Consider the following 25,549-nt stretch of genomic DNA (forward strand, 5'->3'; position numbering starts at 1 on the left):
TGCAACCTGAGGTGGACAGGGTTACACAATGGGTTCATGTCATTTGTTCTCTCTTGTGTGCACTCCTGGCCCATCCTTCTTACCCATCTAGCCTGCTGTGATTGACAGGAGGGCCACGCCCCCTCACCCTGTTTTAATTTGCTGGTCATTTACCATTTTCTGATTACATAGAGGTTACTGTACACTATAAACGTTCTTATCTCTACTGATTAAACGCAACCTGTCTTGATCGTTTTCCATTTTCGGTTTAAACTCTTCAAATTTGTGTTTTCATTTTAATTTTACATCTTCAAATTAATATTTCATTATATGCTGTTATTTTGATATAACGTTTCTTCGTTTTAACATTTATTACGTTTTATTATTGACATTTGAGAAATGTAACTAAGTACATACAGCTCTCTTTACTATTTATACATTAGAGCCACATTTCATGCTACCTCTACTCTATTACAGTTTAGAGGGACGTATTGTACTTTTTATTCCATTCACCTACTCCTACTTGTAAAAAGTAGATTAGCATTGCTACTTTTACTTCAGTAAAGAGTCTGAATACTTCCTCTAACAATGCTCAATGCTTTACTTTCAAAGAGGAAAGTGTAAATGAACTTTTGAACTTCATAGTTGTCTCAGTTTTCTCTTCGGGTGAATTTACTTTCCAGAGATATCTTGGACGTGATTTGAGGTTTGTCCTGTTGTTACCTCTCCAGGTGGATAGTGATACACATGCAAACATGATGAAATCAACGAAAACTCTGTCATCGTGGACAGACCTGATTTATTCACTCAGAACACCGACGTCACGCACACAGACTGGACAACTCGCTGTCTAAATATGGACAACGTCCCCATGTGGATCCACAGTGAAAAAAAAAAATCAGGGGCTCGTGCAGCTGGTATTCCATCCCCGAACTCTCCCCGAGTCGCTCAGACAAGCTGCACGCGCGCTCCTGTCTCAGACCGGTGTCTCTGTCTCTGTCCAGATAACCGAGCACACTTCTCCTTCTACTGAGAACTCACAACCTTAGGAACCATGGAGGCCATCAAGAAGAAAATGCAGATGCTGAAGCTGGATAAGGAGAACGCGATAGACCGAGCAGAGCAGGCTGAGGGAGACAAGAAAGGAGCAGAGGACAAATGCAAACAGGTGGGAGAGATGGAGTTTCTCTATACCTCTCTAGAGCCGAACTAAAGCAGCTCAGTCACTTCTCACCTGAAATGAAAGAAGCACTGATTATTAGTTATTTGGGAATTTCTTCTGGTTCTAAATCTGCCAAATCAAATGCACAACATATCTTTATTGATGGAGCACCTTTCAAAACAGTGTTTCATAGTAATATGAATAATGCAACACAGATATCAAAAGTGAAGTCAGACGAAGAATATAGAGAAGCAAGAGAAGAAAAACCTTGAGCAAGTATAACATTTGTCAAACAAAGACTGAAAAAAACACCAGTTTACTTTTCTCAGGCAGTGTGTTTGAAGGCATGATAGATTTAATCAGTCTGGTCCTTGAAACCATCAGGAGGGCCCCATGAGCTGGGGCTCACAGGGGCTTAACATCTGAGAAAAATCAGCCTTAGAGCAGGATTTTGAAAAAAGAAAGACCACTTTCTTCTTCTTACAAATGAAATGTTAAATTCATAACCAATAAAACACAGTCTTTCTCAGTCAGGAGCTTTGCCGCTCCTGCCTTACTTGGTCTGGTATGACCAGTGGCTAAAGTTAGCTAATGTTAACAAACTTTTTAGATTGACATTGTTGTGTGCTGACATCACTGGTGTATGTTTACTGACTGTTACACTACTATTCTTTATGAACAAATTTTGTTTTAATTATTTTAGGGCATTTGAAGCCTGTATTAGAAAGTGGACAGTAGAGAGGTGACAGATGGGAAATGACCAAACCAGACGTGAACTGGTTCATTGTCAATGCCTCGACACTTACACACAGGGTACCCCAGGAACAAAATTGAGGGGATCATTATGAAAAATGTTTGTTGTCATATATGATCTAAAATAATTGAATATTGGCAAATATATCGTCAGCAGATTTGAATCAAATCTCTAATTGTGATATATTGGTATCAAACTAAAAAATTCAGTATCGGTCAAATGATTAACTAAGTGAAGGCTGAGGGCAGAATAAACTGAAATACAGCAATCTAAGTAGTAGTTAAAGGTAATAAATCTATGGATGTTTGACCAATACATTGACAGTCAATGTATTGGTCAAACAGTACAAATTGAAAATAATATGAGGCCTAATATGGAACCTTGCAGTACACCATATCTCTTAGTCATGGGAGAATTAATGTGCACAGGGCAAGGAACAAAGGCTGTTTCTGTATTCCTCATGATTCCCAAGATGATGAATTACAATTTCATGATCTATTGTGTTGCTTAGATCAAGAATAATTCAAATGGTAAGAGTTCCACAGTCAGATATTTAGTAGGATCATCAGTACCTTTCAGACAAAAAATTTAAAACTAGTTGTATCTCGTTGGGTATTTGGAAAATTGAATGCAGACAACTTTCTCAATTAATTAATATAAATGGATAAACACCCCACAATACAAAAGCGTGGCACTGAATTATTGAATTATACAATTCTTATTCTTCATATAATATAAGATCAAGTTTGTCCTGATCCTTATCCTTGGGAGAATGAATGTGCACAAGGCTATAACCAGGATTTTAGAAAAAACTGAGGTCAAGTCTGCCCGCACTTCAGACACCTTCAAATGTGTTTAATTATTGAGATTTTGAATACTTTTTTTCATTTAACTGTTAATGAACTGTTGAAGTGGCCCCACATAATTACACCAAAGCTTGGACCAAAGTGTTAAGATATCCTCTGGACCAAAAATACTGGCTAAATCCAAATGTCTGAATTTGCAGACTAAACAGGTGTGTTCTTGGTAAGTCTGAGTGCAGAGGGCTGTCCAAATCCACAACTCATCAACCCCACAAGGGGCCTCAAATGCACTTTTGCAGCCCTCTAGACAGTATGCATGGGGCAGAGACTTCAACAGACCTAGCTTGGATGATGACCCATTATTAATATAACATTATGGATATTACATATGATAATATGAAAGAAATAATAATAATAATAATAAAAACAACAACAGCAGATCAACCAGTCAGTAGTCTAGAGCCCAAATGCTCTATGTTTATTTTTGAAGGCATCTGTGTTTTGCCTATTTGATGTCCTGCATACATTTATTCATGGTTGAGGTTTGATATCACACACACAGAGAATATGCATAGATTGGTTTATCAATTATCCATCTCTGTTATGTAAATGAGCAGGCATATTTGTACATATGTTGATGTCAAAATGTCAAATTTGACCAATGTCAATACAGTGAAGAACCATTTAGAAAAATACTTTGAGATGTGTTGTCACAGCGTATTTTATCCCTTCACGGCCAATAAATATCACCATCCAGTACATTCAAAATTTGCTGTCTCATTTATATATTATATACAGCCAACTACTGTGTGTTTCCCCCCACCTTCCTGCCAAATCCAGCTTCATTTTCAAGCCATGAACTAATAAATTCAGTAGAAGTATTGTTTAAGCTGCAGAGCACAGTGATATTCCTTTATGGAAACCTGCTGTCTCTCCTGTGCAGCTCCACAGTGTAATAGTCAAGATCAGGTAGCAATCTATGAATAGATAACAACTATTCAACTATGCAACTGTCCACATAGCATTTGTTCCCAGAGGGTCCCAGCTCGCAGTGATCACAATGCCTGTACAATCACTTCTCTCTGCCTGGGTGCATTTAATACTGGCATGTCTATTTCTGTGTTCCCTCTAAAGACCCCCACCTTCTTTGAATTGTTGATCCACATAGAAAGACAGTCAAGGCAACTCGGTTTGGGAGTTGCCACAATGCCGACTGTAGGATCAGGACTGTCCCAGGCTATTTGTGACTGACAGGCCTTACATGGCTACAGGCTGGGAGAGACTGTCAGAAGTGATATAGAAAGGACATTTGTCCTGGGGACATTGTGGTCGGGCCACATCACGGTCATTTACAAATGGCTTTTTATAGTCCTTGAAGCTGTTGTTGAAAATGGCAACTCGCTGAAACAATCTTTGGAGATGAATCATCAGATAACAATAGCCTTAAGTTCAAAATGGAGAGGGCTCATCTCCCGGGGAGCAAAAGAGCAATCTGCTTGATAGATTCAGATTTTCTGTTATGGGGTCATTAAAATAAGATCCGATCCTCTTGGGAGCATGATCATGCTCCGCGAATTTCATGACAATCTTCCAATTAGATTATTATTAGTTTCCAAAATCATAAGGATTCATTTTCTGGGAAACATAAATGTGTACATCAAATTTCATAGTAATATACTTGTTAGAATTTGAGATACCTTTTGTAACAGACATTGGTTTGCTGCATATGATGTATAATTGAGACAAGAAACTTTTGCATTTAATGGATGATGATAGGTTTGGCCATACCTTTGTGACATGGTAACTGTCATTGTGTCAAGTCTGCTAGGGCACTAGGCCAGGAGGGGATGTGAGATGGGCCTTCAAACCTCACTTGCATGGTGTTGGTGCTAGAGGAAAGCTCAGCAGGTCACCTAATTTGAAATAGCAGGAACATTTTATAGGATACATAGTTCTGCCTTGATTCCATTTTTTATCAACATAATGAGAAAACATTTATAGTGAATATATCTGCAAAGCGTTCAGTGCCAAAGCAAACTGTTCAGACCAAATATATCTTCAAAATTTTCTCATTTTCTCACGTGTAAAGGCAAAGGTGTTTCTACCTTTGGCCTCACTAGAAGGCAGGGGGGAGACGAACACTCTCAGCCTTTCCCCGAATGTGTTCATGATGTTGCACTCCACCGCTCACATGAAAAGTGACAGAACTAGTTTATCTTCTTTAACAACTCCACACACCCGGCCAATCACTGCATAAAGTGGGCATGATAGTCAGATTGTTTTTTCTGAAAAGCCATAAAAATTGTCAGATGTAGCCCCCCCCCCCTGAATATGATGTCTTCTTGTTTGGAGCATACTTAAGGCTGGGAAAGATGGTGGTGAAAAATGGTTTTACTTTGTAGGAGATGTGTTAAGATATCTTGCTTTGGACTGTAGTGTTGGATAGAGAATATTGCCGTCATAGGCCATGCTGCTAGTGGTGTAAAATTTCAATATCATTTATAGTTGTGCATGCCAAAAACAAGCTTTACGACTATCTAACATGTTGTTTATCTGTATATGTGTACTGTGTGTTGGTGTATTTGGCCTGTAGCTGGAGGAGGAGCTGCTCGGTCTGCAGAAAAAGCTGAAAGGAGTGGAAGATGAGTTGGACAAATACTCCGAGTCGCTGAAGGATGCCCAGGAGAAGCTGGAGCAGGCGGAGAAAAAGGCAGCAGATGTGAGTGATGGGAGCTGATGCCAGGGGTCACATTACTGGAGAGAGGCAACTATATTAAGACCAAATTGACCTATTGTACTTAGTCCAGTCACATCTGATCCCTCACACAGTCACACAGGTGTCATGTTGTTGACTACATGTGCTGTCATTCTGAAATGTTTCATATATCACAACTCAAACGAATTCTTTCAGGTGTTTAGAAACTAACACCAGGCTGTTGAACTAGAATTACAGTACTGTAAATTCAGACCATCTGCTATATTATTAGTGCTATAAACCAGCAGTCTTAGCTCCTCCTGTGTTTTAAATATGCACAGGCCAGTTTGTTACTGTCAGTCCAACTTAACACTTCACACTCCCACATCTCATACATTTCCAATAATCATAACCATTTAAAGTTGATCTTCAGAAGTACAATTTAAAGCTGTGCAAAATCTCCAAAGCATCTTTATCAGTTCCAATGGAAAACTGCTGCTGAGTAGTGTGTCACTGCTGACAGCTGCAGCAGAGACAGTCTTAAGTCTGTCATGTACAGTATCAGGTTCTACTAACATATCATAAAGCTTGTCAGCACCTTGAGGTCCATCTATTCTAACCAATCTGGAGAGCTTGACATGGCTTGACAGGATTTAGTTTCTTGAGTCCTTGCTTGGAACTAGTCTGTACAGATGCTGCTGCTCCTTGGCCAGCTGTAATAAGGTCCATGTGGAACATCTTTTTGCAGAACTGCACACAGTGCCCTGTAATACAGGTTTTTTATGGTAATATATCATCAATCATAAATAATTGTAAATTATGCACTAATAGTAATCTTAAGTGTGCTAAACTGGGGTATTTCTCCTTTTTGACAGTGTCAGGTCATTTTTGGATAGGAGTAGCTGGCCATGCAATGCTCTCACTCACAGCATGGCACAGCCACAGTGTGCTATCAGAGTTCCTTTTGAAAATGGACACTGGGGCCCAACTAGGTGGTGCTGCTGCACAGAAAAAACACACCCAGGACAAAAGTTTGGTTCATGGTGTTTGTCAATTAAATGTGTGAAAACCACACATATCAGGTAGGTTCAGTTGAGCTCATTTGCTGCCCTCTTCCCGAGCACTGAGATCAAAGAGAACCGTACTGCTGCTGTGATAATTTTCCAGAGACTAGGTTTTTATTTTCTTAGTTTTCAGTAAGTGGCCAAGCAGCGTATTGAGCTTAACTGCTAATCCTTTGTAAATGTAAGTTTGACGAAGATGATGGTCATGAAAAGAAACCAACATTGACTGTTGGAGGAGATGTGAACTGCAATCTCCAGACTCAAAGTCAGTTTGTATGCCCAACCAGCTACTCCGAACTCAGGAAGTCAGGAAGTGTTAACACAAATGATAAACACTGTTGTCTCTCTCGTGAGGACAGTCTCAGCATTTAAAAACCTAAAAGACTGACTTTCAGGTTCACATTTAATCTATATTTTTTGTAATTGCCATCTTAATTTGATTGTGAACGCTTCAGAGTTGATAGTAAAGAAGAGTAGGCAGAGACAGTGAATGACATGCAACAAAGATCTGCGGCTGGACTCGAACTAGGGACATCGCAATTACAGTATATAGCCCCTTTTTGAGGACCTGGAACTTTTGGTCGAAAAAGCTCTTATATGGTATGTGGTATTATGTGGTATGAGATATGACTCAGCATTTCTGACTTGCAGGAGTCTGCTAGATGATGTTCAGCTCCAATATAAACATCTCTGCCTCTGGACATCAGGTTCTATTCACAAACACATTTACACTGTACATGCAGCAGGAGATACGATGGGGAAAGTTTTTAGTGGAGGAGCAAAAAACACACAGGATACATTATATAAAATACAAAGCTACACACAATAGCACATCACATACACCCACAATGTCAACTAGAAGATACCTGCATTATTATGTGTGATTCTGATGTATAATATGTCTCACATATTAAACCATATGATTTAAATTCATTTTCAAAATTGAACATTTTTACAGTCATTCCACAAATGTAACTGAGAACTTTGGTAATTTATATTGAACTTTACAAACATTTTGAGTATAACAGAGGGGGGTGCAAATTGGAATGCAAGTAGGGGAATGTAAGCAATGCAAGAACAGTACAGACAGGTGCATCAGTATTATTGTTACAAATGACAAGCATAGAAATATGGAATATGAATGCAACAAAAGTAAATAAATAAATAAATATATATATATATATATACAGTACTGTGCAAAAGTTTTAGGCACTGAAAGTAAAGTGAGAATGCTCACAAAAATATTGCTATAAATTGTTTTAATTTATCAATTAACTTCTTACAAAGTTGAGTAAACAACAGAAACTTAAAGTAAATCAATATTTGCTGTGAGCAGCTTTGCCTTTAAAACAGCAGCAGTTCTTCTCGGTACACTTTAACACAGTTTTTCATGGTAACTTGCAGGTAGGTTGTTGTAACCATCCTGGAGAAAGGATGTTCTTCTGTGGATTTATTATTTAGGCCATCTCAGGTGCTTCTTCATGTAATCCCAGATTGACTCAATGATCAGGGCTCTGTGGGGGCCAAACCATACCATTTGTTGCAGGACTCATCATTATTCTTGTTGCTGAAAATAGTTCTTTATGACTCTAGCTGTATGCTTGGGATCATTGTCATGTCATGAATAAATTTGGGACCGATCAGACACCTCCCTGATGATACTGCATAATGGATAAGAATCTAAACATCTAGCGTGCCTAAAACTTTTGCTAATATATTTTGGTTGATGGCAGCCATGTTTTTAAATCAATCTTGCTCATTTATAATAGTAATGTATATTTCAGTCCCCCAAGACTGTATGCCAAAATTGGTACTGTTGAGTCAAAATTCAAAAAGTTCTATTCATTTATCTGTTTTTCAGTTTATGCAAATTAGCAAAAGACTTTTATGGTCCAAGAGGCTCTCTGTAGGCCACATTGAGCTGGACTTGTGTGTCAAATTTCAAGTCAATCAGACTTACGGTGTGAGTCACCATGACACTGCGCTAATAACAACAATCACTTCTGGGTAGACAACTGGTAGATGATTTGAATTGCACAGATATGTGAAATCTGCAAATTTGGTTATTTCTGGTTTTATTTTCAGCCATAACTGTAAGGTTTAAAGATATATAGTTAAACACGGTGGTCTGACCTATCTGACATAACACCAACAACCTCAAATAAGTTGTTTCTTTGATACTGAAAATGAAATGAGACACAAAGCTTACTTGTCACAAAATGCTCCCCACAAATTCTGTCATGAAGACCAGGCTGCCGGGTTTTCCCAACTCCTGACACTGTCAGGCCCCCGTCTTTTCGACACAAGCAGTTGGCCTGTCCCGGATCTTCTCCCTTTTCAGATGCTGAATCCAGAACTTTTTTTTGAGCATGTCTGCGTTTTGCAGATGAAAATCTGAAAAACCCAAACACTTCTCCACTCCTTATCGTTACCAGGCACACCCATGCACAACAAGACTTAACCATTTTCTTTTCAGTTGAGAGTATTTCTCAGTTGTTCCTCAACCCCTTCATCTTCTTCTTCTTCTTTGGGTTTATATCGCAGTTGGTGTCCTTTTAAGTTGCATCATTGCCTCCCTCTGGATTTAATCACTGTTGTCCAAATCTGTTACAGTGTTGTAATTAGTCCAATTACTCTCAAAAATCTAAATATCATTTTTTCCCCCCTCCGCCTTATTCCCTCACTCAAGCAAATCTGTAACCCTGGCCTCCACTCATCTCAGCCTCTGTAGACCTGTAATAATCATTGCCCTTCTTTTCTCTTCATATTTCCTGCATGAAATCAGGACATGCTCCACTGTCTCTTTTTCCTGACACTGATAACCAGTTGGGTGTTTTCCTGTGATAAAACGTGTACTATTCAGGTTGCTGTGACCAATTCTTAATCTGCTTATAATTACATGCTCTTTCCTGTTGATTCCACTATTTCTTACCACTCCTACTTTATTTTGTACTTTATTTTGCTGATTTTTTACATGAAACTGCTTTATTCAGTGTTTTTACCTGTTTTAATCACTGGGTCTGTTTGTTCTGAAGAGGAGGAGACCTGTGAGGATGATTAGGCTCCCGGTACAAGGGCTGCATTTAAAAATAAAATAATGTGCATTCTAGTGGATTGATCATAATGGGTTCTTAGATTGTTTATTTTCTGTGCCTTCAGTTCAGATTTGAGTGAGTATGTTTGCTCCAAAGATTTGTGCTTTGTCTGTAGTGGCACTTCACAATAAGCATATGAGACAAACTGGTTTTGCACTGCCCGTGGGAAGTATTTCCTTCATTTTACGTGTGTTCATAATTGTGTATTGGGCTGTGAGTGCTTCCAAAATATGGGTGACCTACACTCAATCATGATCATGTACCTGAACACCTCCTATGTAGGCATAACAGTTCACTCGCTGCTGCTGCTGATCTGCTAAACATGCTGCTAACATTATGTTTACTCAAAAGATTTGTGTTTTGTCTCGGAGGATATGAGAGAAACTGAACTGCCCGTGGAAGTATTTGCTCTGTTTTATGTGTGTAACTACAGTCATTGCCTTGACAAATTGACAGTTAGATTCTTCCAAAGACAGCAAAACAAATGACTAACTCTACATAATCATAATTGAATTACTGTAATAGTAGTTGATAAAAACCTGTGGCTGTGAGTTGGCAGCCAAATGAGCCATCATATCTTTCTAATTTCAGCAACTAAATAAATAAATAAATAAAGTAGAAGCAAATAACATGAAGCACAATAAATGTGTACAGTTACTGTACAGTCATAATCTTCCAGCACCTCTGTCAGCAATGAGGCTAGCTCTGGCTAGCAGCCAATGTGGATGTTAGAGCATGGTGCGGTGCCTCTTCTAGTTTGGACTCATGTTGCTCTGCCAAACTCACTGTGCTCTTTAGCAGTCAGCTCTCCCTGCTGTTCATAAGGTGCCTCTGCACCCCAGCCATTTCAAACCCTCCCTCCAACCTTTGGGCCATGCCTTCTCATTTATGTCAAATGCCAAATGGAAAATGGAAATGATAAAATTTAAAATACCAAATGGTAAAGTGCAAATGAAAATGCAAAAAAAAAAAAGTTTGTTCTATTTAAGCTTTTAAGTATTTCCATTTAAGAGTTTCCATTTCCCATTTTGAGTTTCATACTTGATGTTTCCCTTTTCCTATTTCCATAGCTATTTTAATATCATCTTTACAATTTAAGCTTGCAGTCCAAGCATTTCCATTTAAGCTTTTGTATTTTAAATTTCACTTCTTTCATTGTCACTTTACATTTTCAGATTATCATTTTACATTTTTCAATTTCCTTTTTCTTTTTAAGTTTAATTATGGCCTGATTATTCCCAGTAGAGTTGTAAAATAATAATCTTTTTAATTTGATCACTTTTAATTTTCTATTTGGACTTTTAATTTTAATTATGACCAAAAATATCCTCTAAGCATCACTACGGATGTAATCCCATCTCTGACCACAATGTGCGTTGCGATGATAGAGTGGGGCTGTATGTATTTCCGCTCGTTAACTTCATGGGCAGAAGAAGAAGCAAATCAATGTTGTAGAAGCAACGTTGTTTATGAGGTATTTTAATATATTTCTGTACGTGCCTGAGACATCCACCACCAAGTCTTGCACGTATGCGCCAAGTTTTGTTCACAGTAACGTTACACAATTCAATAAGTAGAGCTTAAGTCTCTTAAACATTTTCAAACCATTAACACTATGGATGTAATCCCACCTCTGACCACAGTATGGGTTACGATGGCAGTGTGGTGTTGTCTGTATTTCCGTTCCTTGGTTCCATGGGCAGAAGAAGAAGCTAATCAACATTATTTATGAGGTATTTTTATATATTTCTCGAGAACCACTCATCCAAAGAACTTTGAGGAACACATTGACATTGCACTTCCTCGTTTCCCCTAGAAATCCACCTGCCAGGTATGAAGTAGGTCAGATGAACAGTTCTTGAGATATGCAAAGGACAAACTTTCTTACTTACTTACTTACTTACAGACATACATACGTACGTATACATACAGACGGGTGATAAGTGGTCTCTTCCAGGATGACAATGCCCCAATTCACAGGGCACGAGGGGTCACTGAATGGTTTGATGAGTATGAAAATGATGTGAATCATATGCTATGGCCTTCACAGTCTCTAGAACTCAACCCATTTGAATACCTATGGGAGGTTTTTGACTGACGGGTTAGACAGCGCTCTCGACCACTATCATCAAAACACTAAATGAGGGAATATGTTTTTGAAGACTGGTGTTGCTCAGCTTTGGCACTGATTCTACAAGTCTCTGGAATTCATCTGGAGGGGTGAACACCATTAATGTGCAACTATTTTTACGAGGAATCATGTCACTTTTTAAGTCCAAACATTTCCTTATATGGAAATTAAAAGTATTGTTGGATTGTAGACTGTTGGTCAGACAAAAAAGGACATTTAAAAATGTCAGTTTGGCTTCTAGAAAATTGTGATGGACATTTTCACCCATTTCTGGCTTTTTTTTAGATCAAGCAATTATTTGAGAAAGTAATCAGAAGATCAATTGATAATTGAAATTATTAGTTTCAGTCTTAAACCAGACTTTTAAGATGTTATTCTCTGTTCTCTGTTCACACATCACCTGTACCTGGTCATTTGTTTCAAAATATGAATCTTCCTGCTAAGTCTTATAGACCATATGTACCGATGCACAGAATTTTGAGCTGTATGCTACTTGTGTTTTTGCAGTTTTTATGTGTTCAACACTGATTAGACAATGTGTTAAAAATTCCTCACCTGTTTCAACTGAATAGTCTGTAAAATTCAAATTTTGTTAAAGGTTAACCAACCATTAAAGAGTCTTATGTCTGTCTTGATCAGGGTTTTAGTTTGTATGTCATTACATACTGTACACCACAGAGTCTCACCACTGCATACCCATAACGAGTAGCTGTCCATGCACCCACCTGCTGGTAATAGGCATCTTGCGGATTTCTTTGCCAACTTGCAAAGTTGGCAAAGTCAACATGGGTAGTCAACATAGCTTTCACATTAGGGCATTTAATATCAACAAGGCCGAATTGGGGATTCTCTAATGGGTTAAAGGCAACACCATCTGGAGATGAGCCAAACCATAGAGCATCAGGGTGGATTTAAAACCAGTAAGGAAAATAGTTGACCCTCTAGTGTGGCAGTACGCCTGAATGGCATGTGTTGCCATTTCAAGGCCCCTTTTCAATACTTGGTGAAATCCTGTCAGCCGGCTGTTCTCCGGCTTTGTCTCAGGGGAAATATGCCATGCTGTCTTTACCAAATATTCTACAGAATATGTACAGAATTTACTTAACTTAACTTAACTTTGCTCCTGAGTGGCACTTTCCGTTCAGCGCGTTAAGGTCAAATTTACGTTAGATGATAATGGGATATTTTTAATGAGTAAGTAAGGGGGCATAATATCCTCATCTTTCAAAACAAAATAAGGCTTATCGAGAATTGCTTTATTTTGAAATTGTAACAGGAAGAACATATGTTGATTCCGACTTTTGACACCGTTGCCACGGTAACACCCTGACAAAACTAGCTGACTTTTCACAGCATGGCGGCTCTAACATCCATAGACTCGGTGAGACGGAAAATCCAAACGCTGCAGCAAGTGGCGTACGCGGCAGAGGACCGAGCCGAGCTGCTGCAGGCGGAGGCGGACATGGAGAGGCAGGCCAGAGAGAGGGTAACTATCCTGTCACCACTTGTCCGACCCCCGCTGCACCATCAATCACCGATCCACTCCTACTCTCTATAGGAATTCACGTCTCAAGTTAGCTCAAGGAATTATTAAAAATGGAAAGTAATCAAATACTACATGTAGACAATAAGCGCTAAGACAATAAATATTCAATAAAACTCTTGTCGAAACTAAATGTTAGGTAACTGTCACCTTAAGAGTAACTGGAAGTAGCAGTAATACGAGCTACCATGTTGCTGTCAAGATTATATTTCAGTAGCCCTGCAGTGGAGGAGGCAAAATCTAGTTAACATTTTTGGAAAGGTATGGTCATAATTGGGTATGATAATATAACAGTAAATTGTTCTTTAAATGCTGGCGTTTATCGCGATTGAGGTTCACTCTAAGAGTCTAAATATCATTTTCAAGTGTTCACTCTTGACCCTCATTCAAGCCCAGTTGTAAGTCTGATAAGTAGAACTCAGTTACACGCACTTTTCCACACACACGAAATTTAAAAACCTGAATAATTACTACTCAGCAAAGATTTAGGTAAAAAAAAAAAAACCCAAAAAACTATGGTTCGAACGCGAGGGAGGATTCTGCTCCTTTAATTAGACGAATGTACTCAAGGAAAATTGCAAACTTCCATCTCACACAGGCGTTGCCTTCTAACAGACACTCTGAGTGCTAGAACTTGAACAAAGCAGCAAAATGTAAAATACTTTTTCTGCAACAATGACATTATCACGTCTTTTGTGCTATGGGAGTGACTCTTCTTTATTGCTATCATTTTTTCTTCTTTTTCTGACTCAAAGGGCTGGTCACCTGTTGTTTTTGCTGGTATTTTTTCTTCTTTGTTTGTTTCTTTTCTTGTCACTGTCTTTTTATATTTTACAAAGAGCCTGACCTTCACATGATAAACTAGCTGAGCTCCAACCTCAGTTTCCTTGGAATAGGTCTGAGTGGCCCAGGTGATACATCATTGATGTTATCTGTACATACGGTTTACTTGGTTAAACTGATATCACATGTTAGCCACATCAAAAAACATCCTGTGAATACTACATTTCAATTTAGCATCAAAGCTTGCAGTATGATCATAGCTATTTTTGTCATTGAAATGCTTAAATACGGATCAAATAACACCAAAATTGTTGTATTAATTGTTTTTTTTATTATTATGTTTTGGATATGTTCAGATATTGATTATTTTCTGTGTGCTGTTCTATAGGTTATCATAATCATTATGAATATAATGTGATTTCAAACTCTTATCTACAGCATAGTGTGTATGTGTGTGTGTGTCCCTGCAGGCTGAGGCAGAGGTGGCTTCTCTAAACAGGCGTATCCAGCTGGTGGAGGAGGAGTTGGACAGAGCTCAGGAGAGATTGGCTACTGCTCTGCAGAAGCTGGAAGAGGCTGAGAAAGCTGCAGATGAGAGTGAGAGGTGAAGAGCTTTATGTCCATCCACCTAAAGTCTTAACAACAGTCTTAGGGTTTCCAAAGAAACTAAAAAGTCCTGTTCTCTACTACTACTACTACATCTCTATCAATTTGTTAGTTAGAGCACAGTCTCCAATTGCTTGCTACCTTCCAATTAATCAACTTGCTGACTGCAGATAATTTTGCAGTCAGCAGTATGAAGGGAACTATATGAAGGAATTATAATTATAGGAGGGGACTTTAATTATAGTTTTGATAAACTCAAACAACATACTTTAAAAAGGTTTAAGGACCCACCAAAAAAAATTTTATTTGAACAAATAATGGAGATCATTTTATCCAACAACGAAAGACTATACTTATTATTCACAGAGAAAATAAAAGCTATTCAAGAATTGATTATGTTTTTATTTCAAAATCTGCAGTCAACAATGTATTAGGCTCAAAAAATTATGAAATTGTGATATCAGATCATTCTCCTAAATTTTGTTATATTGTGCCAACAGAAAATAAACAGTAATTGAATATGGCGAGTGAATAGAGCACGTTTACAAGATGCAGTTTATGAGATATGTTAGTGAAAAAACAGATAACTTTATTATTGCAAATGTGGAGGGGGAACAAAAGGATAAACTAACACCCAAAATAATCCCATCAGATTACATTGCAGCACATTTCACAGCTGCTGACTGAAGTGCTTAGCTTTGACCACATAGTCTCCACAGGCCCCCCTGTTAGTGAAGCATTAGTCATTAAAGAGAGAAATGCAGTGATTTAGTATAGTGCTTTCAGAATTTAGGATGATAGATTTAAAAGAATGGTCCAAACCAATACAGCAGAGATATCCTGATTTTTACAAACACTCAATCCTACATTTCCCTTAATGCAACCAATAGCATCTTTCATTAGATCCTATCTGCTTCCAACTTTTCATGGTCCAACTTTCCTTTTCTTTTGTCTACCAATCGACTGTTCCGCACTCCAGTCCAGTAGGTGGCAGTAATGCACCTGCAAGCTGGCTGCCAAGCGTCATTAAAAATTAAAGAAGAGGAGTTTGGAGGTCAAGGGGGGGGGGTGCAATATGTGACATGTACTAATCTCTGCAGCACTAGCTGAGTACCTTATGTTACTTTTATGAGACCAGCTATTTAACAACTTGCTGAACTATTAAAACTTGATAGATGCACCAACAAGTGTGTATTAATAGCCAAGAAAAGACCTTTGATGGCCGAATATACCCTAAAACTTTGACACGTGTGGCAACTAATTAACTTACCAAGCTAATGCTGCTTGCTTTTCATTAGGATTTTCATTAAGCTAAGGGATTGGAAGATCCTCCATGATAGCAGAGGGGAAATGATTTCCGGGTCGTGGGAGGAGAGAGGATGCGAGGAAGCATAAATTAGCCTAATGAAAAGCAATGATGCAATGGAAGGCCATAAAAGGAGGACAAGTGATGAACATGGAACCAGAGGAGACCTTCCATGGTTTGTGTTCACCCCTTCCTGAGACCCCAAGTAAGACTCCAAACCCAAAGAAAATATGTGTCAACAAAAATGAGAATGAGAGAGTCTCAAACGCCGACATTCTCAAAGCCATCTATGAGCTGAAGGAATGCTTCTCTGTCTTTGAACAGAATAAGAATAATAACACAGTGGACATTAACGAAGTAAAGAAGAGATAAAAGGGCTTGGGTTTCAAGTAAATGAGACTAAGGACAAGGTGAAAACGCTGGATAAGCGCATGGAAGATCTAAAAGGGAAAACCGAAGAAGGTAAACGTTACAGCAGAAGATGGAATCTACATCTCATCAACCTCCTGGAAAGAGGGAATGAAGATGTAAGGGAAGAAGTCCTGAAGATAATGAGCCAGATTTAATACGGTTACCAGACGTCCCAGTTTGGTGAGAATATCCAAGACCAAATTGTTGTTGGAATACTCAACAAAGATGTCTCATGAAAGTTAAAGCTGACAAAGGACCTGACGCAGGAGCTGACCACAGAGACGGTCAGGCAGTCTGAGGAGGTTGCTTCACAAGTCAGCATGCAAGGAGAGGCAAAGGGGGTGATACACAAAGTCACTCACAAGTGATACACTAACTACCATGGTAAGCTGAGAGGGGCAAATAACGGACAATGTAGAAAGTGTGGGAAAGTGTGGCACAGTTAAGATGAAAATTGCCCAGCTAGAAAATCCACATGAAATACATGCAACAACGTTGGACATTGGAGTAGAGTGTGTAGGAACAGGAAAGCAGTGAGGTTACATAGCAAACGGAGAAGCAACAGTCATACTTTCTCAGGGCTGTGAGTAAAGCAAATGGGGCACCAGAGCAATGGGCTGTTGAGTTGCTGGTAGCCTCTACACCGGTTGACTTTCAATTTGACACCAGGGCCGATCTGGATGGCATCGGCAAGGAAACCTACCTTTCAGAACACTGTTACCCACAAAGGAAAGACTTACCCACTCACAGCCTACTCAGCAGGCCAATGTCTGTGAAAATGAATCTGGTGAGGAGAGTGGATGAAACGGTGCGCAACAGAGGACATCTACAGTAATATGGTGAGCACGAGACATGAAAGACTGAACCTGTGACAATATAACTGAAAGACAGTGCTCTCCCTATGCTGCAAAAGGTAAAGGAGGAGCTCCAGGGGATGGAGAGAAATGGCATCATCAAGAGGGTGACAGCCTATCAACTGGTGTGCACTCAGGGTGCCAGTCTTGAAGAAGAGCACAGGTAAAGCCTGTATCTGTTGATCTCAAGAGGCTAAACGAGGCTGTGAAAAGAGAACAGTGTATCCTGCCTATTACTGATGAGGGTCTCTTTTCTTCATTTGATACCGCCAGTGGGTTCTTCCAGATACCGTTACTTCCAGACAGCTATAAGCTCAATACCTTCATTACGCCATTTGGCAGATTCAACTTCAAGTGGCTCCCATTCGGTAAAACGAGCGCACCCGAAATCTTCCAGGGGAAGATGTTGGGGACCCTCCAGGGGCTGAAAGGCGCTGAGGTCTTCATGAGCGACATTCTGATCTATGGGGCCACAGATGAGGAGCATGACAGTTGCCTGGAGAATGTAATGGAGTGCGTAGAGACAGCTGGTCTGAAGCTCAATTGTGAGAAGTGCTCCATTAGGCAGAGTCAGCTGCGGTTCCTTGGGCATCACATTGACTGGTCCGGGATTGCTATTTGGCAGTTGTGACCACCAAGGATACTGGGAATGGTGAATTATCTCAGAAGACACATCCCCAACCTCTCAACAATAAGGCAGTTGCTGTGTGAGCTCCTGAAAAACAAGAATGCATGGACATGGTGTCATGCACAACAAACAGCTTTTGAATGCATCAAGGAGCTTGTTGACAACTGCACCAGTACTTGCTTACTACAACGTGAGCAAGCCCACTGCTTGGTCAGCGGACACAAGTAGTTTTGGATTAGGGGGTGTACTCCTTCAACTCCATGGGAAGCAGTGGAAACCTGTGGGATATTGCACCAGACACCTCACAGAAACATGCTACACCCAAATAGAAGAGGAATGTCGGGTGGGTGTATGAGTGTGTGAGAGGTTTGATCGATACCTCAATGGACTTGAGTAGTTTAAGCTAGGAACTGACCACAAGCCGCTATAGAATGACTTATAGGTCCACTCCCTGCTCCACCACAGGCTTCAGCCCAGCCACGCTATAGATGAGGAGAAAAATCAGAATCACACTCCCCTCTCTGAAGAAAAATCTCCTGCCAAAATGGCCCAGCAGGATAGCTGTGAATGAAAAGGACAGGAGGGAAAATGCTAAACAGGCTCACTATTTCAACTGCTGTCATGGAGCAAAGCCTTTACCAGCCCTGTGACCAGGAGATGTTGTATTCTCCAAGTTGGACCATGAAAAGTGGTGGTCTGCGCCAGTGGTGATCTCAAGTGAGAGCACCACCCCAAGATCCTTTGTCATCAGGATGCAGCAAGGAGCAGAGCTGTGGCAGAACAGCCATTCCCTCGACCTAGGGCCAGTTCCCCAACCCATCGAAGCAGCACCCATGAGAGGACAGGGACAGACACCAACTCTGACGGAGCCACCATGTTAGAGACTATTCCTGTCAGTCAGAGTGTGGCTACACCCACAGCCCCTCTACCCGATCAGACTGTGACCAAATCTGGACAGATCATATGGTCTTTGGTAGGGATGCACGATATTATTGGCACGTCATCGGTATCGGCCGATATAAGCTCCAAAATGAAATATCGGCATTGGCCTGAAATGAACATTTTCTGCTGATTATGAGGGGCCAATTTGTTGCCTTCTCCTCCGCTGCCTATATTGCTTCCCTCCACAGACTGTTTCACCCTGACAGTCCTGGTGCTTCCTCCGCAGGCTCCACTCAACTCAAGCCGCCCGTCAGACCAGCTGCTTCTTCTAGCGGAGGCTAGCTGGCTGTGCTTCCCTCCGGCCTTGCTGCTGCTAACGCTCCTCTAGCCTCTCAGCTAATGTTAGCCCTGGCTCTCCGTGTGGATCCAACCAGAGCACCGAGCCCCGGTTTGTTATTCAGGTTAAAGTGGGAAGAAGCAGCCGATCTGATGGGCAGCTTGAGTGAAGTGGAGCCTGCAGAGGAAGCACCGGGACCGTTAGGGTAAAATAGTCCGCGGAGGAGCTGCTATGTTCGGCTGCACAGATAGGAAACACCTTGGCTGACAGGATGTACCAAAAAAAAAAACTTCTTCTTTTTGGTTTATAATGGAGGTTGGCAACCAGCGTATTAGGTGCATTAAAGCCACCTTCTGCTCCAGAGTATGGACCAGAGATTAAATCCTACACATTAATAATGTCTGTCTAATAAACTCGAAGAAAACTGTACTGCTCCACCCGCTTGGCAAGTTCATTAAAGTTTTAACGCTGAGCTCCTGAACTCCAGTCTTCTTAAGTGCTTCCTTCATATATTGTCTTTCTTGATCATACTTCTATGATTCCATGTGTAATAGTCTCCTCAGCCAGCTGGAAAAAAATATGTGCATTTATCGGTATCGGCATTAGCAATTGGCCACAATGAGTTGGAAATATCGGCATATCGGATATCGGCAAAATCCAATATTGTGCATCCCTAGTCTTTGGTGGTGGGAAGAACAGAGGGACATACATCGATGTTCATATTGTTGATTTGTCATTGTGAAACACTAATATTACTAATATTACTGTGCTTTGGTCAAATGTTCAGTAAATTTAAAGGAGATGTTGCCGAATCTCATCTAAAGAGGGTAGATGGATTATCCTGGTTCTTAGAACAAATAATGTGGTTCTAGTCGTGAATAATATTTATGGATATAACAACAATGCTTTGGCAAAAAACAAGTTACCCACATAGCAGTAGAATTAAAAAAGATGAAGGAGAAATACAAAAATTCTCATTTAATTATTGGCGGCGACTTGAATGATGCAGCTGATGACCAAATGGATAGATTACCAGCAAGAATAGCCCCCACTCAAGGTTTAAAGCAATATCATAATTATGGGAACAACTTAATGTCATTGATGTCTGGCGCTATTGTATATGCATCCTCACCAAAAAGATTATACATGGAGTAATGTTTGTGGTTCTCTCCAATCTCAAATGGACCTATGGTTATTAACCTTCCCTATTCTGCAGTTTGTTTCTTAAACATTACACAGCTACACCCCTTTCTCAGATCACAAAATGATAGTCATCACCCTTGCTAATCCACTAGAACAAACAAAAAAACACATGGCTATTGGAAATTTAGTTGTAACTTGTTGAAAGATTAAACCTTTTATAAATCAGTGGAAGCAACTGTTGGTCACTTTTTCAGTCTCAATGAACTTAGTAATGTACAAAAATGGGAATTCTTCAAATGTAAATCAGAAAATGTAATGTAATCAGAGAATCAGCCATTAAGCATAGTAAAGAAATTTTAAAAAACGTGACAATATCAAAGAAATTGAAACTATAAAAGAACTAAACATCTTAATAAACAAAGGAACTCTTACAGTAGAGAAAGGATCTAAATTGACAAGTCTGAATGAAGAAATAGACCAATTATATATTAATATGACCAAAGGAGCCTTTATACGCTCTAGAGCAAAATGGAGGAAAGTAAGAAGAATAGAAGCTATTTTTTGCACTGAAAAAAAGAAATTATATGAGAAACAATATTATGTCTTTAAAAATAAATAGCTGTGTAAATTCCAATCCTTCTGATGTAGCGAATTACACTTTTCAATTCTTTTCTGATTTATATAGTTCCAGCTATAGCCAGAGTGTGACAAATTTATCAATATTGTAAGAGAATTTACTCCACAAATATCAAATGAATTTAAAGTTTACTGTGATAAACCTGTATCAAAATCTGAAATACTTGAAGCTGTTAACAAAATGAAAAAACAAAAATCTCCAAGAATGGATGGTCTTCCCACTGAATTTTATATGTGTTTCTGGAATATAATTGAAACTATGCTTTTCAATATGTTATGTATAGATAATGAAGAAATGACTACAGCTATGAAGCAGGGTATAATAACACTGCTTCCCAAACTAGACAAAGATCATTGTTTGATGGATAACAGGAGACCAATAACATTACTAAATGTAGACTACAAAATACTCTCACTAATCTTTGCCAGTGAAATCATAGGGAGTGAAATCATATATGAAACACAAACTGGCTTCATGGCTTATCAACATATAAGTTGTAACATTAGGCTTATTCTTGATCTATTAGATTACTCTGAATATGTAGAATCAGACGCTTTCATTTTGATTTTAACAAGGCATTCGACACAGTAGAGCATCAGTTCCTATTAAGTTACTTCTTGGCTTTATTTAAATATTCATTTCCAATGTTAGAATGCTCTGTAAAGACATCAGTAGCTGTGTCATGCTATTTCCAAATACCACTAAGATATTTTCAGTTCACAGATCAGTCTGCTAAGGTTGCCCTGGTTTTCCATTTTTCTTTCTTATAGTTGTTGAATTGCTTTCAATACATATTTTACATTGCCATCATTTCCAAGGGCTAAGGGTTTTTGGGAGAGAGATTAGAATAACTCAATTAGCTGATGACACAGTCCTTTTTTAGTACTATGTCTTTTGAAAAAACAAACAAACATCAAATTGTCCTTTAAATAACAAACCTCAAATTGAGAAAATAATGAATAAGATATATTAATTCTCTCTGGCATCAGGATTAAAACTCGGTGTATCAAAATGTGACATCTTAAGTCTGTATAACACTAAGGAAGCTTTAATGTTTGATATATCAATTTAAAAAAAGTGTTAAATACCTTGGAATCCATATCTCCAAAAATCTTAAGGAACTACAAGAAAATAATTTTGTGCTCAAAATACAAAAAAAAAAAAAAAATTAAATTGAATATGCGGCTTCAAAGAGACTTGTCCTTGTTAGGCAGAGTTCTTTTGAGTAAAGTAGATAGTATCTTTAGATCTGTTTACCCTACCCTCTCCCTTTTTATTCAACAATCCCTCGGTAAGGAAATAAACAACACTATAATTAATTTTATTTGAAAAAATGCCATCATTTAAAAAATGAGATTTTAGCAGGTCCGAGAAGCGAAGAATGCATGGAGAATACTGAACTATGCCTTAAAATTAAAATGGATAAATGAACATTTGAAAGTTCAAGAATCCTTTTGGTACTTCATACTGCAGAATATTTTTGGAAAAATGGGAGGTTTACCATTTATTACTATGTGATTATGATGAAAAAAGATTACCACTAAAGGTGTCTAAACTTCATCAACAGGTTCTTCCAGCGGCAAAATTATGCTTTGGAACAATAAGTACATAACCAGAAAGAGTAAACTATCACTATATTTGCAACATTAGATTAATAGGAATATTTTTTTTCTTGCAGACCGACAAAATGACAAAGCTCAAATTCTCAGTTAAGAGGAATTTCTCAGATCTAAAACTTTCCTGGTACTTATAAAGAATATCAAACAGTAATAAATGCTATCCCTAGTGGAATGGAATAAATATTAAAAATGACAAATAAACATATAAGGAATTATTTCTACAGCAGAAGGAAAATTACTCCATGGGGGAAATTTGTGTGGAGCTCACATTTTTCTAACATTCAGTGGGAAACAACATGGCCTCTCCCATAAAAATTTGTTATGCCCAAAAAATTTGAAGAAGTACATTGCAAAATTGTGCATAATATTTATCCCACCAACAAATTTGTCTCAAGATTTGTGGATATTGATAACAAATGTGAATTTTGTAAAAATGAAGAAACAACTAAACATATATTTTATGAATGTCAGTACACATCAGGATTCTGGTTAAAAAAAAAAAAAAAAAAGAGGGCTATTTTGACACTCAAACCAATCATTCAATTAAGATGGAAGCCAAGGATGTAATATTACACTATGAAAACAAAACAGAAAAAGTTCAGTGGACTATGAACTCATTAATATTACTGGGAAAGTAAGTATTTTGAGTCTATCCAAATTCTGAACTAAATAAATAAAGAAATGTGCTCATACAACTAGTATGATACAATAAATCTTAGTTATTACTAAGTTATTATTTTATATTATTGTCTCTTTAATTTATTTTATTATTTTGAAATATGTTGATTTTTATTATCACTTTATTTAACCAATGTCATGTTACCATGCTGAATGTATTCTCCTATTGAGAGTAGAATTATGTCTGTTATGTTATTCTTATAGTTGGAGGTTGGAAGCTCCTTTTTGAGCCAAAGAAGAAATGATTTTACAAACTGAGTAGCACTTGTTAGAAATAAACTGATCATGATGTGTAAAGTGCCCCTCTAAACAATTACAGTGATACTCAGATCTAGCACTTAAACTTATTGAATCTCTCAACATTCATGACTTTGATGTAGGTAGATGTTACAGTTAGCCCCAGAACCAGAATACTGACTGTATACAGTAGTTTCTGACTGGCTGCTTTGCATTGTTTTTTTTTGTCATTCAGAGGAATGAAGGTTATTGAGAACAGAGCAACAAAGGATGAGGAGAAAATGGAGATCCAGGAGATGCAGCTGAAGGAGGCTAAACACATTGCTGAGGAGGCCGACCGCAAATATGAAGAGGTGGGGGATTCACTAGTTTTCATGGTCTTTCATCATAAACAGAAACTCATTGTGTGTCCTAATTCCACACAACATATAGATACAACAAACTAATTCTAAACAGGTTTTGAGTTTGTGGTGCACTCGCACTGGAAAGTGAGTGACTTAAATTCATGAATTAAATCATTATCTGGCATCCAATCTGCCATCTATTCTAAGAGAAAATTAGTTATACTAAAGTAAGAGTTAAAGATTTGCTTGTTATTGCAGACTACCAGACAGGCAACAGATGATACCTCACATTAGACTCTTCAACAAAATATTCATCAGTATGATGATTATGACTGTAACACATCAAATGTTCTAAAGTTTATTTGGAAGTAATAAAAGCAAATTGTAAAAAGCATCCATTATTTCTGTAAATTTACTAAACTAACTTTTGCTGTTAAATTTGGTGAAGGGCAAGTAATGAGTTTATGATTTGGAAATGACATGGGACAACTACATATTATACACAACTAGTACAGCATGTAGTATGAAATTGAAATGGCAACAGTGAGAAACAGGAATCTGTACTTTTACAAAGAGAGCTGTAGTTTGTTGTCTAAATGCTAAAGGTTAGTATATAGGCAGATTTTCTTACTAAACAGAGTAAGAAATGAGAATTCTTCTACTAACTAGAAAGATTCAGGTTCAGTGTGTGCTGAATGTCTGCAGGTTGCACGCAAACTAGTGATCCTGGAGGGTGATCTGGAACGTTCAGAGGAGCGTGCTGAGGTGGCTGAGGCGTAAGTCAACACCTGCACTATGCAAACTTAAACCAACATAAAAGCCACTGTACATTATTCATGTTTATTCATAGAAGAGATCACATGATCACTACTATGACAGCATGTGATCTCACATATTAACCTGTCATTGATTAATTTCTTACTTTACAATAACATTTATAGTACTGGGAATTGTAAATGTATAATGGATATGTTATAATGATTCCCTTAACAACTGCAACTAATGATTGTTGTTAATTCATTGATTGACTGTTTGTGCTATACAATGTCAAATAGCTTATTTTATCCAACAAACAGTCCAAAACCCTGAGAAATCAGCTGACCATATTATGAAACAAAGAACAGTAGCAAATCCACACTTTGGAGAAGCTGAAACCTACGTGTGGCACTTTTGTTTTATACACAACATAAACAATTAATCACTTATTAAAAATGTTTGTCAATTTATTTTATTAATCACATAGAGACCAGAGGCCTGTACGACAAATCAAGTTCAACTTAGTTCAGCTTAGTCTAGCTCTCTTTGGGTTATTTGGCTTCACTGAGCCACATTGGCCGTCGTTCATGACCGGTATCATGAAGCTGGCTATCAACCAGCTCTGTTAACTTTAGGTTATCCAGTTATGAGTGTGTTTATGTGAAAGAGGCAGGGTTGTTCATTACAAGCGACAGCTGCAGAATGAACTAAGTATTTCATATGATATATATATATAGAGAGAGAGAGAGATAGCAAAAAGTCATATTCAACAGGGTGAAATGTAAACAATATAATCACATAACTACAATAGAATAAGATGTAGAAACACTAGAAATAATTTCCAAATATTAATACTAAGGCTTCAAATAAGTGTGGGAATTAATACATACACTCACCGGCCACTTTATTAGGAACACCTGTGCAATCTAATGCAATCCAATACAACAGCTCTGCCATAAATCCTACTTTTACAAAGCTTAAAAAAGTTTTTGTTGACATTGTCAGAAAGGTGATAATTCTACTTTATGTTTATTATTGAGGCCGTAGTGGGTGGTGGTGGTGTACTGGAGTGCATTATGTTGAATGATGTTCCTAATATTTT

The 25,549-nt window shown here is 38.3% G+C and overlaps 1 protein-coding gene across 8 annotated transcripts in view; it reads left to right on the forward strand.

The window, feature by feature from the left end:
• Positions 1-894: 894 nt before the first annotated feature.
• Positions 895-25,549, forward strand: part of tpm2 (tropomyosin 2 (beta)) — a 40,080-nt gene continuing 15,425 nt past the window's right edge. For 4 of the 8 annotated variants that reach the window (XM_044333092.1, XM_044333090.1, XM_044333091.1 and 1 more), the window contains exons 1-4: positions 13,023-13,169; positions 14,480-14,613; positions 23,583-23,700; positions 24,397-24,467. In XM_044333092.1, the coding sequence (XP_044189027.1) occupies positions 13,038-13,169; positions 14,480-14,613; positions 23,583-23,700; positions 24,397-24,467 (455 nt within the window). In that variant the 5' untranslated portion in view covers positions 13,023-13,037. Of the gene's footprint in view, positions 1,148-5,291; positions 5,418-13,022; positions 13,170-14,479; positions 14,614-23,582; positions 23,701-24,396; positions 24,468-25,549 lie in introns of those variants that run through there. The other 4 variants (XM_044333088.1, XM_044333087.1, XM_044333086.1 and 1 more) reach the window with 2 other exon arrangements.

Source organism: Thunnus albacares, chromosome 18 (assembly GCF_914725855.1).
Source record: "Thunnus albacares chromosome 18, fThuAlb1.1, whole genome shotgun sequence".
NCBI classification, from domain to species: domain Eukaryota; kingdom Metazoa; phylum Chordata; class Actinopteri; order Scombriformes; family Scombridae; genus Thunnus; species Thunnus albacares.